Below are 19,517 nucleotides of genomic sequence, written 5' to 3'. Positions count from 1 at the left end.
GCCATTTTGGACTGAAAACGGTCAGAAACCGTGGGAGGACACTGGAGAACCCAGAGGAAACCCACGCAGACACGGGGAGAGCATGCAAACGCCACACAGAGAGGACCGCTCACCCGGACCTGGTCACCCGGCCGGGGAATCGAACCCAGGCTGTGAGGCAACAGCGCTACCCGCCGCGCCACCGTGCACAACAGAGCAAAATTAAGGAACATAGATCATATCTATATCTGACAAATATACGGGTCAAACGTATCATTATTAACTTAATTATTTTATTGACTTTTTTTTAAAAATAATTAATCGTTTTCTTATTTGGTCTTTTTTTATTTTGTTACTTTGCTGTTTAGGTGTGGATTTATGTATTGTACTTTTTTAGGTTCAGTGTACATCTGTATGTTTAATTCTTTCAAGATGCAGTTGGAGCTGTACATTTATCCTGAATATTTTAAATAAATAAATAAATAAATATTTAAAAAGCTGAGGTCTGCTCTCTCAGATGCATTGCCACATCTCCATTTTTGGAAAACTATGGAGTGGCTCCCCTGCTTGTAGGTGCTCATCCTGGATCCAGATAGATCCCATGTGTAGAGGGGTGGCAGCACAACATAGTAGGCTTGGAAATGATTTGGTGTGTTCTCTATAAACACACGAGGTGTCCTTCCTTTTGACAAATCCTCTGAATCATAACTGCTTTGAGAATGGCTATTCAACAATCAGGTATGTAAAATAAGTACTGTATTTCCATAGCTTGGATTGCATGGTATTGTACTGTAACTGTTTATTGTAACTGGTGCTGTTTGGGTTTGCTTTCAGCTCGTGGTGGTGACTGTGACAGCCCTGACTGCCAATTTGAGTGTGAATACTGGGCTGCGGCCACTGGATAGATGTTTAATAACTCAGAGAAAACCAACTGTGAATAAGACCTTGACACATTTTGCTACAGTTTAGCACAAATGCCTCCCAGGAGAGTCCCCAGGTCATCACTGATGCAGAGCAGATCTTAGCTCAACATCACTGTACCTCTCAGGATAGTCCCAGGAACACCTTCAATACTGAGAAGAATATGGAAAAACACAGTTATGCTAGAGTGACAACTGACTGTGGAGTAGCTGAGACAGACACTATGCGGGTATATGCTGCAAATCCAGCACTCATGCATAATACAGGAGGAGCAAATGGACTATTCATTAGACAGTCAGTCTCGCAGCTCTAGAGATTATGGTAAGTGATCTTTGCTTCTTCTTAATTTTTAGAAAATTATTTATATTTACATGACAATCATGTGTTTTATTATGTTTTATCATGAAGAAGAGTTGAGGTCAGGGAGAGTGCTCAGCCAGGGCTAGCTATCTACAAATACATGAGGTCTAGGCAACCCCGAAAAATATAATTTGTTTATTGTCACCAATGACACAAGGGATTTCACTCTGGTTAACACACACACACACACACACACACACACACACACACACACACACGTGTATTGTCTATGATGCCTATCTGCTTTGCTAAATTTCCTTCGGGATCAATAAAGCTTCTGTCTTTCTTTCTTTGTTTCTTTCTTTGTTTCTTTCATTCATTCATTCATTCATTCATTCAAGGACACAGGGGGGTGTTGGAGCCTATCCCAGCGGTCATTGGGCGGAAAGCAGGAAACACCCTGGACAGGTCACCAGTCCACTGAAGACTCTGGTTAACAGACTAAAAAAATGTCACCAAACTCACCAATGTTTTTGTGGCATATATCATTGGGTACAGCTTATGGATAAGATTCCAGAACAGTGATGCTGTGCTGGAGTCTGAAGTAGTCCTACCGAAGTGTGTCCTGGACCTGCTAAATGAGATGGTGCCACCAGTGTTAGCAACATCTACAACCCCATTTCCAAAAAAAAATGGGATGCTGTGCAAAATGTAAATAAAAACAAAATGCAGTTATGTACAAATCATTTAAACCATACATTTTGTTAAAATAGTGCAAAGACAACATAGCAAATGTTGAAACTAAGAAACTTTTGTTTTTTAAAAAATATATGCCCATTTTGGATTTGATGCAAACAACTAATTCGGGGACGGGGGCACCAAAATGCTGGTAAAGTTGTGTAAAGTGTAAAGTTGGTTAACTGGTGACAGGTCAGTAATATTAGTGGATATTAAAAAAAGCATCTCAGAGAGGCGGAGTCTTTCAGAAGTTAAGAGGGGTTCACCACTCTGTGAAAGACATCACGAGCAAATAGTGCAATAATTCCAGAATAACATTTCTCAATGTAAAATAGCAAAAAACTTGCTTTTCATCATCTACAGTACATAATGTCATCAGAAAATTCAGAGAATCTGTAGAAATCTCTGCATGCAAGGGAAAAGGCCAAAAAACAGTATTTATTGGCCATGATCTTTGGTGCCCTCAGGCGGCACCTCATTTGGATGCCCTGAGCTCATTTAAAATGGACTGAGGCAAAGTAGAAAAATCTGACAACTCAACATTTGAATTTTTTTAGGAAATCATGGACACTTGCTATCAGTGCACAGTTCAAAAGCATTCATGATGGTATAGGGTTGCATTTGTGCACATGGCATGGTTGACTTGTACATCTGTGAAGGCACCATTAAAGCTGAACCATATATACATGTTTTGACAATGTGTGTTGCCATCCAAACAATGGCCAATCCTAAACTGGCCAGACCTGTCACCACTGAAAACATTTGGTGCATTTGAAATGAAAAATACAAAAGAGATCCCGAACTGCTGAGCAACTGAAATCCTATATCAAACAAGAATGGAAAAACAATTCACTTTCAAATCTACAGCAGTGATTCCTCAGTTCCCAAACGCTTAGAGAGTGTTGTTAAAAGAAGAGGTGATGAAACACAGTGGTAAACAGGCCCCCGTCCCAACTTTTTTTGGAACATGTTTGCATCAAATTAAAAATGAGCGTACATTTTTCAAAAAACAACATTTTTCAGTTTCAACACTTTATATGTTGTCTTTGCAATACTGTCCTTTAAAAATATGGTTTACTATTAGCAGATCACTACATTCTATTTTTATTTACATTCTGCACAGTGTCCCAACTTATTTGGAAATGGGGTTGTAACTTTAACCAAGGTGGAAGTGTACTGGTTTATATATGGCTGGGTCTAAGGGCAGGTGGTTGGTGTAGTGTAGTGGGTAACACCTCTGCCTTCTACGCTGTAGACTGGGGTTCAATCCCCACCTGGGCAAAACACCCTACTCTATACCAATAAGGGTCTTGGGCAAGACTCCTAACACCGCCTTGGCCTACCTGTGTAACAATAATCAAAATGTAAGTCGCTCTGGATACCATACCAGTCTGCCAAATACCATAAATGTATATAAATATAAGGGCAGTAGAGTTGTGGGGAAATTTGCAAGCAGTAAAGATGGTCTTTGTAAAGAGTGTGAAATCTTGAGCATAAACACTCCTCAAGGTCAAACAGTACACTGACCTTAGCTTCGGAGAGAAGGACCTTAATGTGTCCAGCCAGTGCTAGTGGATTTATTCACAGCCCTGGAGACTAACTTCTTAAAAAAGATCAGCTCATTTATCCACACAGCTGCCCTGAGAAGGAAGCTATTTGCTAGTAGCATGGAGATTGTGAGTGAGTGCAGGGGGAGTATGGGATCACACAATCAGAATTTCATCACATCTTATGCACTCAAAATCGGTGAATCTCACAGCCAAATCAGAAGCGCAATAAGGTTTTCTTAAAGAAATAGGTCATACACAGTAAATATCGCATGAGTAGCACTAATGTTTCTGTGTGAGTTCAATTTTTGTAAGACATTCATTCATTAAAATGTTTAAAAATGTTTAATAAGATGACTGACTATTAAAACAAAGTCAACATTTGATGATGAAGAGTTTGTCTTTGTTTAAAGACCATATTGTGTGTTATAATATAGTTTATAGCACAATATCCAAATGCCTGTGCTTCTGGATTGCATTGATATTATAATTATATAATTACAAATGTAGCAATAAAATGATTTGTTCATTGTTTGTTCCTTTGACACCTCCTTCAAAATGTCTTTGTTTCCTGATCCTGTTTCCTGGCATGTACTCAGTTGATATTGTATTACAAATAAAACCAAACTTATTTTATTACATAGAATTTATCATGATAAAGTTATTTTGGTTTCAGATTCAGATTGTATAAAGATTAGCTGTTCATTTTATAATGCAGAAGGAGAAACTACTGAGCATATCTTTTTGAACGTCCCATTGTATGTTTGTTCTGCTATGAGACGGTTCAATTCCTAAATGTAAGGCTTAAAAAGCATTTGTTTTTGGCTATGTAAGATGTGTTACTACAGTTTCATAGAAATAACCCTAAAATGAAAGATACATAACTGGCACTAGGTAAGTATCACAGTCGTGAAACGATGTAGGGTTAATTTAATCCCCGTTTCAGTGTTTTCAAATAGCCTCTCTTAATTATGATAATTATATTAAGTTTTTCATGAGCCAGAAAGTTAAAAAGACGATGTACTTGTTGGAATGATTGTGTAATTATCTGTGTAATGGCCTCTGTGGGTTTTGTGTGTATTTCTGTATGAATGAGTATCTAAATGCAGATTTAGAGGCCCAATAAAAGTTGCCTTCAGTCCAAAATCGCAGCGGCTCAGCTCCGTTGCTAGGCACTGATGTTGCCATGGAGCGACCAATCAGCGCTCACTTATCAACGCAAGTTTTTCATGAGAGGGAAACAAAGATGGATGAGCTCCAGTTAAGATAGACAACCACTATAAAGGCCCTGACTTAATTTGCGCATGGATCATAAATATTCAACTGTACATATTGGTCGATACTCACGGTTTTTAGATGTATTTTTGACACTACAGCGCTTCCAAATTAAAGGGAAACACCTCAGATTAAAACAAAAATCAACATATTTAAACTGTTGGGTTGTGAACACATTTTAAGTGGTTTGGCGTGAAATGCTTCGCTCTAGAGAAACCTGCTGAGGCAGAACTGTTCACACAGGCTATGTTTACATGCAAAGATTTTTGCCAATCCGATTAAATACAATCGGATTACAGATTCAGACTGAGGTGTTTATATACACACTCTATTCAACAGTCTGATGAAAATCTCCGTTCACATGCTCACTACAAGTAAGCCGATGCAAAATGACGCGCATGCGTGGAGTAGCGCTTACAGTAAACGTTACCATGACAGCGAACATCACGTGATATCCAGTCAGCGTGAGTTTCCAGGTGGCGCGCTTTAAACTGATGTCAGACTCAGAAAAACGTACTTCACATGTACTTATAAAGGAAGCGGCGAGAGGAAGACGTCGTGCTCTGAGACACAGAAGCTGGACGTCCGTCCCACCGCCGTCTTTTAAAGCTCAGAGTATAAACCTCGTCTCCTCTGTAGGCCAGTTTCTGCTCCGCTATGTTGAACGGTATAGACGCGAGGCGCATGCGCAGAACGTACTTACACGTTCCGATTCGGATTCAGGCGTTTACACGGCTATTATTCTAATATTTAACGGATTATTTAGAGGTTTACCCTCCTCGTTCAATTGGGTAGATATTGTATTCCGAATGGCCTCAATTCGATTGAGGTGTTTACATGGACGTATTCTATTCCGATCGAGCTATTAATCGGATTGTTCTTCTTCTTTCGGCTGCTCCCTTTAGGGGTCGCCACAGCGGATCATCTGCCTCCATCTTGCCCTATCCATTGCTTCCTCTACTTTCACACCAACCATCTCCATGTCCACCTTCACTACATCCATAAACCTTCTCTGAGGTCTACCTCTTCTCCTTCTACCCGGCAGCTCCATCTCCAACATTCTTTGCCCAATATATCCACCATTCCTCCTCAACACATGTCCAAACCATCTCAACCTGGCCTCTCTGGCTTTATCTCCAAACTGCTCCACCTTCACTGTCCCTCTGATCTGCTCATTTCTAATCTTGTCCAGCCTTGTCACTCCCAACGAAAATCTCAGCATCTTCATCTCCGCCACCTCCAGCTCAGCCTCCTGTCTTTTAGACAGAGCCAGTCTCCAAATCATACATCATAGCAGGACGCACTACTGTCTTGTAAACCTTCCCTTTCACTCTTGCTGCTATCCTTCTGTCACACATCAGCCCTGACATCCGTCTCCACCCACTCCATCCTGCCTGCACCCTCTTCCTCACCTCTTTTTGCACTGTCCATTGCTCTGGATGGTTGACCCAAGATATTTGAAGTCATCCACCTTTACAACCTCTACTCCTTGCATCTTCACCTTTCCACCTGCCTCCCTCTCATTCACACACATGTATTCCATCTTGTCTCTACTGACCTTCATTCCTCTCCTCTCCAGTGCAAACCTCCACCACTCCAGATTCTCTTCCACCTGCTCTCTACTCTCACCACAGATTACAATGTATAGAATAGAATAGAATAGAATGCCTTTATTGTCACTATACACAGTACAATGAGATTAAGAGCAACTCCATCTCAGTGCAAACACACAATGTAAACAAATGACACGGAATAGAATGGGGAGGGGTTGTGCACAGTTCTATGCGTTTGTATATATATGTATATGAAATAAATAAAGAAACAAAATAAAAACTATGTTTTTTACATGATATAAATATGGAGATATTTACAGCTGTATTGTATGTACAATAATATTGCACATTGCTAAGTATTGCACGTATTCCTGTATAATGTACATACATGTACAGTATGATTGCACATTTCCGTATGCAGAGTATTGCACAGTAGCTGGTAATGGAGTCTGGGAATAGACTGGTATGTAGGTGGTGATGGAAGTCTGGGGATAGACTATCAGTGCATCTGTGAGTTGAGAAGTGTTATTGCTTTTGGGAAAAAACTGTACTTAAGTCTGTTTGTCCTTGATCTGATGCATCTGTACCGCCTTCCTGAGGGCAACAGGTCAAACAGTACAGATCCGGGGTGCGAGCTGTCCATTGTGATGCGTTTCGCTCTGCTGACGCAGCGGGAGGTGTAGATGTCCATCAGGGATTGGAGAGGGCAGCCAATAATCTTCTGTGCTGTCTTTACTACCCTCTGAAGCCTCTCCCTGTCTGCCATGGTGCAGCTGCCGTACCACACTGTGATGCAGTACGTCAGCAGGCTCTCGATGGAAGAGCGGTAGAAGGTCAGCAGCAGGTTGGAATCCAGGTTGTGCTTCCTGAGGACTCTCAGGAAGTGTAGTCGCTGCTGAGCCTTCTTGATGACGGCTGTGATGTTGTCTGTCCAGGTGATGTTGGTAGAGATTTGGACTCCAAGGAACCGGAAGGTGCGGACCCTCTCCACACACTCGCCGTTGATGGACAGGGGGTCTGGGTCAGTGCTGTGCTTCCTGAAGTCAACGATGATCTCTTTTGTTTTCTTGGTGTTCAGAGCCAGGTTATTCTCTGAACACCAAGCTGCCAACTTCAGGACCTCCTTCCTGTAGGCTGTCTCGTCTCCTTCTGAGATGAGTCCGACCACTGTGGTATCGTCAGCAAACTTGACGATGAGGTTGCTGTCACAGGCCGGACTGCAGTCATAGGTGTAGAGGCAGTACAGGAGGGGGCTCAGCACACAGCCTTGTGGTGAGCCGGTGCTAAGCATACGAGTGGAGGAGAGGTGGGGGCCAAGTCTCACAGTTTGGGGCCGGTTAGTGAGAAAGTTCTTGATCCAGGCACATGTGAGGGGGGGGAGTCCGAGGGTGCCCAGTTTGGTGATAAGAATGTCCGGGATGATTGTGTTGAAAGCAGAGCTGTAGTCCACAAAGAGCATTCGGACGTAGCTGTGCTGCTGCTCCAGGTGGCTCAGTGCAAAGTGGAGAGCTGCTGCTATGGCGTCCTCTGTTGACCTGTTTGCACGGTATGCGAACTGGTGGGGGTCGAGGTCTGGGGGCAGAGAGTCTTTGATGTGCTGAAGTACCAATCTCTCGAAGCACTTCATGATTACCGGTGTGAGGGCCACCGGGCGGTAATCATTAAGGTTGGTGATGGTAGACTTTTTCGGCACTGGTATGACTGTGGCTGACTTCAGGCAGGGCGGGATGATGGCTTGGGCCAGGGAGAGATTGAAGATCTTGGTGAAGGTGAGGGCGAGCTGGTTGGCACACGTTTTGAGCACCTTGCCGGGTACTCCATCAGGACCAGCAGCCTTTTTGGGGTTCACTGCCAGGAGCACCCGTCTGACATCGCGCTCCTGTACAGTGAGTGGAGTGGTGTGGAAGCCGGGTGGGGGTGGAGGTCGGGCAGGAGCAGAAGAGTGCTGCTGAGATGCATCAAAGCGAGCAAAGAAGCAGTTCAGCTCCTCTGCCAACGGTGCACTCAGTACTCCTGCTGTCACATCACAGCCTCTGAAGTTTGTGATGTTCTGTATGCACCGCCACACCTCCCGTGAGTTGTTGCTGGACATGTGGGACTCTATTTTCCTCTTGTAGTCCGCCTTGGCTTTTTTAATCCCTCTCTTCAGGTCAGCTCGAGCGGCGATGTACATAGCTCTGTCGCCTGACCTGAAGGCGGCATCCCGGGCTCTGAGGAGAGAGCGGACCTGGCTGGTCATCCATGGTTTCTGGTTTGGGTAAACCCGGATGATTTTGTCCACAGTCACATTTCCGATGCAGAACTTGATATAGTCCAGCACCGTTCCTGTGAATGTTTCCAGTTCCTGGTGTTCAAATAAGTCCCAGTCTGTCTGTTCAAAGCAGTCCTGTAGTTTTGAGAGTGCATTGTCAGGCCAGGTTGTAACAGTCTTTATGGTAGGCCTAGTTCTGCGCCGTAGGGGGGTGTAGGTTGGAGAGAGCAGAAGGGAAAGATGGTCTGACTGTCCGAGGTGGGGGAGGGGTATGGCTCTGTACGCGTGCTTAATATTCGTGTAAACATGATCCAGAGTGTTCTCCCCCCTAGTTGAACACTTTACATGCTGGTAGAATTTCGGTAGAATTTCGGTCATCTGCAAACATCATGGTCCAAGGAGCCTCCTGCCTGACCTCATTTGTCAACCTGCCCATCACCATTGCAAACAAGAAAGGGCTCAAAGCTGATCCCTGATGTAACCCTACCTTCACCTTGAAACCATTTGTCACTCCAACTGCACACCTCACCACTGTCTCACTATCCTCATACATGTCCTGCACCACCCTAACATACTTTTCAGCTACACCTGACTTCCTCATACAGTACCACAGTTCCTGTCTTGGCACCCTATCATATGCCTTCTCTAGATCCACAAAGACACAATGTAGCTCCTTCTGACCTTCTCTGTACTTCTCTACCAACACTCTCAATGCAAAAATTGCATCTGTGGTGCTCTTTCTGGGCATGAAACCAAACTGCTGCTCACTGATCTGGACCTCTCGCCTTAGCCTTGCTTCAACAACTCTTTCCCATACCTTCATGGTGTAGCTAATCAACTTTATACCTCTGTAGTTACTGCAGCTCTGCACATCACCCTTGTTCTTAAAAATGGGGACCAGTACACTGCTTCTCCACTCATCAGGCATCCTCTCACTCTCCAGGATTTTGTTAAACAACCTGGTTAAAAAGTCCACTGCCTTCTCTCCTAAACATCTCCATACCTCCAAAGGTATGTTATCTGGACCAACTGCCTTTTCATTCTTCATCCTTTTTAAAGCTGCCCTCACTTCCACCTTACTAATTCTCTGCACTTTCTGATCCACTATCTCTCCCCCGTTGTCCTCCTCTCTCTCTCGTTTTCCTCATTCATTAGTTCTTCAAAGTACTCCTTCCATCTACTCAACACTCCCTGTTCACTCACTAATACATTTCCCTCTCTATCCTTTATCAGCCTAACCTGCTGTACATCCTTTCCAGCTCTATCTCTCTGTTTAGCCAAACGATACAAGTCCTTTACTCCTTCTTTACTGTCCAGCCTCGCATACAGCTCATCATAGGCCTGAGCCTTTGCCACCATTCTTTTTGCTATGCGGCTAGCCTCACAGTACTCCTGCCTACTTCCTTCATCTCTCTGGTTATTCCACTTTTTCTTAGCTGCCTTCTTCTTCTGAATACTCTCCTGGACTTCCTCATTCCACCACCAACTTTCCTTGTCTTCTTTCCTCTGACCAGACGAAACACCCAACACATTCTTGCCAGTTTCTCTCACAACCTTAGCTCTATTTTCCCAGTCCTCAGGTAGCTCCTCACTGCCCCCAAGGGCCTGTTGCAATTTTTCCCTGAACTGCCTGCAACCATCCTCCTCCTTCAGCTTCCACCATCTAATCTTTGGCTCTGTCTTCACTCTCTTCCTCTTCTTTGTTTCTAATCTCATTCTACAGACAACCACCCTATGCTGCCTTGCTACACTTTCCCCTGGTACCACTTTACAATCTCCAATCTCCTTTAGGTGGCATCTACTGCTAAGGATATAATCCACCTGTGTGCACCTCCCTCCACTCTTGTATGTCACCTTGTGTTCTTCCCTCTTCTGAAAATATGTGTTCACCACAGCCATTTCCAGTCTCTTTGCAAAATCTACCACCATCTGACCTTCCGCATTTCTGTCTTTCACACCATACATACCCAGCACCTCTTCATCCCCTCTGTTCCCTTCACCAACATGTCCATTGAAGTCTGCACCAATCACTAATCTCTCATCTCTAGGGACACCATCTACCACTTCATCCATCTTACTCCAAAATTCCTCTTTCTCCTCTAACTGACAACCAACGCGTGGTGCATATGAACTGACCACATTCAAAATTACACCATCAACCTCCAACTTCAGGCTCATGATCCTGTCTGACACTCTCTTTACATCCAGAACACTTTTCACAAGCTGTTCCTTTAGGATTATCCCTACTCCGTTTCTCTTCCTCTCTACACCATGATAGAACAGTTTGAATCCACTTCCAATGTTCCTGGCCTTGCTTCCTTTCCCTCTGGTCTCCTGGACACACAATATCTACCTTCCTTCTCTCCATCATGTCTGCAAGCTCTCTGCCTTTACCAGTCATTGTCCCTATGTTCAGAGTCCCTACTCTAACCTCCACACTCCTGCCTTTCCTTCTCTCTCGCTGCCTTCTAACCCTCCTTCCTCCTCTCCTCTTTGATGGTCTTCGACCTACAGTAGTCCAATTTCCACCGGCACCCTGCTGGTCAACAGCACCGGAGGCGGTCATTGTTAACCCGGGCCTCAACCAATCCGGTATGGCAATCATATTTGTGATCCGCATGATAGTTTTGGCACAAGTTTTACGCCGGATGTCCTTCTTGACGCAACTCTCACCATTTATCTGGGCTTGGGACCGGCACCAGAAGTACACAAAGTAGACCCCTAATGGCTGGTTTACTTATCTTCTTCTTGGATTACTAATGGATTATTAGGCTGCATGTAAACATGGCTACTTGGGGTGAAGGGAACCTGATGTCTGAAGAGTTTAATGCCTCTGAAAGCTCCATCATAAACGTGGAATATGGTTACAAATGCATAGGCAGATGACACATTGTTTTGTGGTAAAGTTTTGGTGCAAATTGTATTTGAATGAATTATATTAATCCATGTATGGCGGTGGAGGGGTACACGCAGGGCAAAAGAATATTTATTCTTGTTTTATTATTTATTTTACCATCATCAACATGACATAAAAACGTAGAAGACTGGTTTTGTATAATTCAGTAAAATTGTTATATTTGTGCTGTAGACAAATCACATAAAAAAATCAGAGCCTCTGCGATCATCTTCTTCACATCAAACCACTCTGTTTACATCTCAAGGACTGAATTATTCAGAAATTTTCAAATATTGGTGGAATTTCCCTTAGTAGTGCAGTTCACCTCGTGTAGCAGTAACCTAGTTAGGCGTGACCCTCAGCAGTAGGAGTCCGAGTGTGCGGCGGTGGGTAAATATTGATTAGTTGATATACGGGAAGGGTGTGACTGCGCGAGAGGCCCGCTGCACATGACGTCAGGCTCAGCGAGTCTCTGACGAAGCATCAGCTCTACAGTAGGAGGAGAGACTGGCTGGCTGGTTGACTGACTGCAGCTCATGAAGTTAACTTGACTAACGGACAAAGCCGACACATACGATTAAACATGGCTCAGGCTCTAAAAGACAGATTCGAGAAGTTCCTGAACGAGAAAAATCTCCTGACCGACGGTTTGGCGAAGATAGAAGCCAGAACAGGAGTGAACCGAACATACATCGCCATCGGTGAGCGAAGTTCCTGCTGTTGGCTTCCTAACCGACAGATTCATGTTCGGATTTTCCCGTTCCACCTTAAATGGTGCAGCAGTTATTATAGCGGCTGAGGCGTCAGACTGTAACTGCCGCAGAATTTAAGGTGGAACGGGAAAATCTGACAAGAAGCTGGCGAATAGGGCGCCAACTTCAGCCTCATTTTTGGGGAAAGCATCTGTTTCTGTGTAAGAGCTTTGGGCGGGAAAGCAGTCTTTAGTGTGGTTGTTCTCTTTGAGGAACACCGTGAAGTGGCCCGAGCTGTGTTGTGGTGGTGGTGGTGGTGTTAGAGTCTGGCCTTGTGTTGTGTTGGAGATGCTTTAAGCTGCGTTTGTGTTGCAGCTGTCATCGCCCTGATTGCCGTTTACCTCGTGGTGGGTTATGGCGCTTCCCTGTTGTGTAACCTCATCGGATTCGTCTACCCTGCGTACATATCGTGAGTACCGATCTTTTGCTTACTTTTCGTGTTGACTCTGACGATGGAAAAATCACCTCTCGCTGAAATATGAGCCCTTGCTGCCATGCGCGTCACCCACCCAAACTAGGCTCGAGCTGGCTTCCTAGTCTGTTCCTATTCCGTTCCACCTTAAATGTTGCAGCAGTTGTGTTCTGGCGCCCTGAGCATTCTGTGCATTGTGTACAGGCGCCAGTCTGTAACCGCTGCACCATTTAAGGTGGAACGGAAAATTCTTGTATGAAGCTCGCGGACAAGAAGCTAACCTCAGCTTCGTCCCTCCCAGCCAGAGGCCTTGTGCAGAGCCACACTGGAAGGCCTTAAACATCCAGTCTGTTCTCTGGAGCAGATCTAATGTCGCTGGTTCTGGGTGTGACAGATTGTTTGCACAGAATGCAAAGAAGTGTGTCCTTTAATACTGGGATCTTGTAAAACAGTCCAGCAGAACTAGAAACAGTACAAAAAACCCCAGCTGTTTCAAACTGTCTCTGGTTTTAACCCCCAAAAGTGAAAATTGGAACAAAACCACAATTAAAATATGTGCAAAATATAAACCTGAGTCTGACCCAAAGCACAAACTGTTACTGTTACTATTCAGAAACTCTGAATAAATGAATTGGTGAATTGGTCGTTGATAGTGGTGTCCATAAAGAACAGCAAATGAGAGACCCTCAATTACTGTAAAAAAATATTGAGCCAAAAAATCCTCCAGACTATTTTTTCTTATTTACTCAACTCAAGTACAAGTAGCCAAAACTTAGGACTGTACCACACTTCGTCTTTTACGTTACCATTACAGCATTTGGCAGACAACGTCATCCAGAGTGACTTCAATTATGTTACAGATGTAGGGGAAGTTAGGTGTCTTGCCCAAAGACTTTTATTAGTGTTCCTGACCAGGAAGGGAACTGAATCCTAGTCTGGAGAGCAGCCTTGCTTCACCAGGGCCTGCATGACTACAAAACCAAATAATATACATAAGAAAGGCAAACCAGGTTGCTTTTGAAATTTGTACATTCCTGGCAGAAGAAAGGCAGCTGGTTTAATGCATATTTTGCATAGCATGATGTGTGATGTCCTGTTCCGTCCTTCTAAGGGATTTCCTGTAGGAATATCAGTTTCTCTTTTGAATGTTCATTTTTCTGTTTTTTGTTTTTTTTTCTTTTTTCAATACTGTGTTGAAACTAACTATTTAGTAAAAATAATACGGACTGTAGTTGCTTCTAAGTCGTCTTCTTACCTACTGAAACATCAAATGTTGAAGCAAAAGTTATATCTGTTAGATACAACTGTCAAACATGGGTATAAAACCTTCTACACAATGTGTTACAGCAGTAATCATAATGTTAGGTGTGCTTATTACACTGGTAGACATGGTTATTACAATCTTCATTTGCATGTTGTCAGGTAATTTTCATATTTCATTCCTAGCTGACTCTCATTGTGCTAGGATTTATAACAGTCATCTAAAATGCAGAAGCTAAACAGGATATTTCTTCATTACAGTCATACCAAAAGATGATAATTTTAAAGAAACCGTTAATGCAAAAGCAAATCTGTTTTCTAAGCAAACTTGGAAGACAACAGCTTAGCTTTGTCCAGGTCATATAAATGCAGCTGGCACACCCAGAACTAGACAGGAAGCACCAACAGTGTGGCTTTAAATGTGGCGGACATTTGGCACACGTGGTATAGACTTCTATGTCTTACACAAGCAGCGTTCTGAAAAAGGGAAGAAGTGTTTATTCTGTTGCACAGCAACCGATCTGTGCATTTTCTGTAAAATTTGGTCTTGCTAAACCGCAGAGCGCTTTTGTGACTCAGCTGTCTCTGATACAGTTGTGGCTAGGCCAACTCTTAGTTAACTCCATATGTGACACACAATCATAGTTATTACTCACAGTGTGTCCCCATACCAAGAGTTCCACGTACAAAGTTCATGCCGTTAGTTCATGTCATTACTTGCCCTTTATTTCACACACAAAACTGAATCAATGGACTAGTCACAGCAACGCAAATAAGCCTGAAGATAAATATCTGCTTGTTCGCACATTTGAAATTCAAAATGCTGTGTCAATATTGCTTTAAGAAGAAGCAACAACAAAATGAACAGTAAAGTATCAGGAGGAAAAAGGCTACATATCTTTTACCTGTGTCTGATAAAAATTAAAAAACAACCTGTGGCTGTCTCACATTAGCCTAACACACAAACCTACATTCTTATTCCCAGAATCAAAGCCATCGAAAGCGCCGACAAAGACGACGACACAAAATGGCTCACCTACTGGGTTGTGTATGGAGTGTTCAGTGTGGCTGAGTTCTTTGCTGATATTTTCCTGTCCTGGTTTCCATTCTATTACATGGGAAAGGTAAGTGTGTCTATTAGTGTGGGCAATATAGCAGCACTGTAATATCACAGTACTTTGACATCTTTATGATATGTAATACATATTAGGATATTTAATTTCTGTGAGATTTTCTAATAGATACGCACTGCACCAGCAAAACAGTCGTGCTGAATGTTATGTCATTTATAATATATTATTTATTGAATGCAAAAATCTAAAACACAAACTTTTGATGTCAGATTGCATGTTTTTTTTTTTTTTCTAACTGAAAGTTAACACACCTTCTACAGGGAACACACTTAAATATGGCATGTTTCATCAAATTGTAGGGCACGGTTTGTATTTATATGCTGAATTTAACTTGTTGAAAAAAATAGAACATAAATTGTGCTGTAGCTTTTGCATAGGCATGTTTAATTTTGTTAAATATGTTCAATTCAGCAAATAAAAAGTAAATGTGGATTAGAATGTGCAGATGTATGTTCTCTGTAAAGGATGTGGTAACATAGATGGATGGATAGTTAGATGGATAGTTAGATGGATAGTTAGATGGATGGATAGATAGATGGATAGATAGATGGATAGATAGATACTTTATCTAAATTTTTTGTATTTTAGTAAAGTATTTTTACTTTATCTTTATATTTAAATTTATAAATTTAGCAACATGTTTTCACTTCAACTAAAACATGTCATTTGACCAGAGGCACCAAAACCTTTGCATACAACCGAAGCTGTGGATGATTTTGTAATTATTCATGAAAAAGCTGTATAGTGTTGTGAATGAACTTATAATAAAATTCGTATCCAGAATGACTCTTAAAAGTCAATGACCAAATCTCGTTAGTCAGACAGTGATTCATAGTTATTTTACATCAGGAAATTAATTGAAAATGATACTTTTCTTAAATAACGTTTTTGCTAATTAATTACCGTAAGTTCTTGTTGTTCCCAAAATATTTTAAATTGTGAATAAACCATAAGTTTATTTATTTATTTATTTGGTGTCTAATTGATAGCATTTCAATCTACACTGTAAAAGATATTACTGGTTAACAAGTATTATTATTAGTGATTCCAAACGGTGGTATAAATATATTTTCATTCTAAATTGTGTAATAACTTTTTATTTGTTGATTTTATATACAATGATACATTACATAGTGTAGACCTACGTTATAAACAACACTTTATTTGGTATTTTTTTGAAGTATGTTGGGAGCAAGAAATTATAAAGTGATATATAGTATGATGTATGTATCCATGTAAATGAATTTACTGGTAAGGTATCTGCCTTAGCACTTTTGAAATATGAGGCATTCTGGATGTAAATTTTATTATATTATAATGTAATTCTCAATATTATACAGTTTACAGTTATAGTTTCCTCAGCAATTATAGAACCATTTTACAGCTCTGTTCATCAATCGAAACGCATCTAAAATAATTTTGAACATCTTTGTCCAGATTCTCCTATTATTTGAAATATATGAAGGCATATTAGAATAATTTTATACCTTTATTTTATACCTTTATTATATTATACACATTGTAACCAAATGGGATTTATTTGAACACTCTTGAACAGTGGTGTATTAGATGCAGGGTGCTGTTAGCCCTTACGTTACTTACTGCTCTGACAGTAACTGATGTGCTCAGTAAAGTGTACTGTAAATTTATCTCGATAATAACTTTTTAGGAGATCACTGACCTCCCCCCCGTATGGGTGTCACGTCCCCATCTCCATTCATGGTCTGTTTTTGCTCAGCATGTCAGTGTAGGAATGCTGATCTATCAGCGAATGTTTGGCCTGAGCTGAGAAGCTCTTTCGTATTGAGATGTTTTTGTCAATAGTAACGAAGGTTTGTTTGCTAAGACAGGAGTAAAGGTTGGGATAACACTGTTTGATGAGGCTGTGTCCGTAAGGCAACTTGGATTTTTATCAGTCGTGGTGGTAGAATGTTGAAATGCAAGCTGGTGGAATGGGCACAGTCAGAAAATTGAAACCAGATTTTTTTTTTCAGTCATGGGAGTCTGCCATAAAATGTCCTTCAGCTCCGTGTTCCTCCACAGTGGAGTTTCTGTTTACAGTGCTTTTATGGTATCTTAACACAGTTCTTAAATTCATCACATTTTCATAATTACAGCTTAATTATGTTCATGGATTAGTGAAAGCAAATATGCAAAACCGCTAGGCGAAACTTCTCATGCGCTTCAGTATAGTGTTGTCTCTAATCTCATGTGTTCCAGATTAGCTGCTGATGTGTTGTGGTTTTTTTGTGCCTTCAGTGTGCCTTCCTGGTTTGGTGCATGGCCCCAACTCCCTCTAACGGCTCCATCTTGATCTACACGCGCATCATCCGCCCTTTCTTCTTGAGGAACGAGAAGACTATTGATGATGCAGTGAAAGACATCAAAGACAAAGCGTCAGAGGCTGCAGACAAGTTTAAAGATGAGGGTAAAAATGCCACTTATTTTCTCACAGATCTGTGTTCTGTTCAGCTCCTTTGCTTTGGCTTTTGATTCTAGGAACAGTAAGACTAGGAAGCTCTCCGATCTGTCACGAGGGATTTTGTTTTGCCTGTGGGCTGTTTTTTTTTGGTTGTTGTTGCTCCAGCTCCTCTGGGAGTCATTTTCTGCTGCTTGCGTCACTTATTTATTAAATGAAATCTGTGTCCCTTTAAGCACATACTTATGTAAAAAAAGCATACAAGCATACTTCCTATATATAGATATTATATACAATATAGCATTACTTTTGTACTCTTAAGGAAAGCATGTTTTTAATTACTTTATACGCCAAATACATGAAAGAGCCACAGTTCTATTCTTAAGGGGCAATTTTGTCAACTTTCAAAATGTAATCATAGAGATGTAAACAGTCATTCAGAGTGATTTGATGTGATCGTTTTAGATCATTTACCAACTTCTTGAATTAGGGGAACCAGAGGTCATAATGTCAGTTATAAGTTATAGCCCCCCCCCTATCTAAAACCTCTAGTGAATCTACACACAAGGTTTTTAAGTAATGTTTATAATGGTCATATAGTGGTAACTCTAAGAAAAAAATATTCTCTTTGGGTTCTATTTTGCCTTACAAGCAGCTATGTGTACGTCCCCACAATGAATGAAATTTTAAAAAATATGTATATTTTAGGCCAAAACCGTTTTGTGTGTAAACTTTCTGTGAGAGAGCTTTTAGACGCAATAACTGTTTTAGGTGTCTGGTTCCGATCACCACCACTGTAAACAATTCTGGCTCATTACGTTTCTCCTGAACAGAATTTCACATCATACCACTTTAAATGACTGTTTCTTCTGCAACAATTTAAATTATGCAGAAATATAAAAAAAAATCAGAGGAATTTCCTTTTAAAGATCCATATGTATTAGACTGTACAACTAGCACTGCTTCTCACCCTCTGTTAGACCTCCTACACCTCAGTGTGGAAACTGACATTAATTGATTGCCATAACCCTGTGCAATATAATCAGTACTAATTCATCAAAATTCCCATGTGCAGTGCAATCAATACTTCCTGTGCAGTTCGGGTGAAATGTCCTTACAGTGTAAAGATTTTATTTGCTTTTTTATTCATAATATATAGAGGTAATTTTTGTGAATGGAGTTTGTTTTATATATATTTTTTATTTATAAGGTTAGTTACTTATTTTCTTGCTGTCCATTTGCTGCGGTAGCCCTGAGAATTTCCCCTCTGTGGGACTAATTAAGGATTATCATATCTTCTGGACCATCCTTATGAAATCAACCTTAAAATGTTTGTTTGTTTAGTACAGTATTTTAGTTGGATTATTTGTAAAGTTATTTGTCTTAAAAGTATTTTGTTCTCATTCTTTTCTTGCAGCCAAGAAAGCCACAGCAAACCTCATGTTTGAAGAGAAGAAGAGCTCCTAAAAATCTCTGGGACAGAATCCACTCCAGCTGCTGCTGCATATCTTGTACGATCTTCACAAGCCTGAAAAAACGTTGCCTTTGGTTTTGCGTGTGTACGTGTTTGTGTATATAAACAACTGGAAATTTGCCCCTAGTTTTTCTCACTTTGTCTGTCTGTAGAAATGGCCTTGCTGGTACTACAAAGTGAGTTAATTTTAACTATCTATTACAGATCATAGCGCATGCCCAGTGATGATCAGTCACTGTGCTTCAGCCTCAATAAAAATATCTTCCCTCTTAAAGACTTTTTTTTTTTAATATTAATTTAGCAGGGTGGTTAGTGCAGTACTACAGTCATTTGGCTGTGTCTCACATTTAGATTTATTTAATTGAAATAAGGAAAAATGTAATTACTTCAACACACACAGCAAATTATCAAAGTGTCTGGTTTGCTCATATGCAGTCAAACTAACAGTATTTCCTTTACCTGAATTTCACCACATCCCTTTGGCTGTTACTACAGATGTACAAAGCAGGTGCCAGATTGAAGGAACTACAAGTAACCACACTTTCTAGTATTGAAAAAAATATATATATAAGAATTAGTGTTCACATAATTTACCTTAAATGTACAG

At 41.2% G+C, this 19,517-nt stretch overlaps 1 protein-coding gene and 1 long non-coding RNA gene across 2 annotated transcripts; both read left to right on the top strand.

Annotated features, from left to right (window-relative positions):
- The first annotated feature begins 613 nt into the window (after window positions 1-613).
- LOC119265957 lies at window positions 614-1,803 on the top strand. The gene is made up of 3 exons (XR_005131789.1): window positions 614-717; window positions 814-1,221; window positions 1,602-1,803. It is a non-coding gene; the product is annotated as an uncharacterized LOC119265957 (long non-coding RNA).
- Window positions 1,804-11,899: 10,096 nt separating this feature from the next.
- reep5 (receptor accessory protein 5) lies at window positions 11,900-19,184 on the top strand. The gene is made up of 5 exons (XM_017697321.2): window positions 11,900-12,161; window positions 12,528-12,621; window positions 14,870-15,008; window positions 17,277-17,445; window positions 18,854-19,184. Exons 1-5 carry the CDS (start codon window positions 12,044-12,046, stop codon window positions 18,901-18,903), a joined length of 570 nt encoding a protein of 189 aa, XP_017552810.1. The 5' UTR covers window positions 11,900-12,043; the 3' UTR covers window positions 18,904-19,184.
- The last annotated feature ends 333 nt before the right edge of the window (window positions 19,185-19,517 follow it).

The sequence above is a fragment of the Pygocentrus nattereri genome, chromosome 18, assembly GCF_015220715.1.
Source record: "Pygocentrus nattereri isolate fPygNat1 chromosome 18, fPygNat1.pri, whole genome shotgun sequence".
In the NCBI taxonomy this organism is placed as follows: domain Eukaryota; kingdom Metazoa; phylum Chordata; class Actinopteri; order Characiformes; family Serrasalmidae; genus Pygocentrus; species Pygocentrus nattereri.
This window is presented reverse-complemented; position numbering and strand designations above follow the sequence as displayed.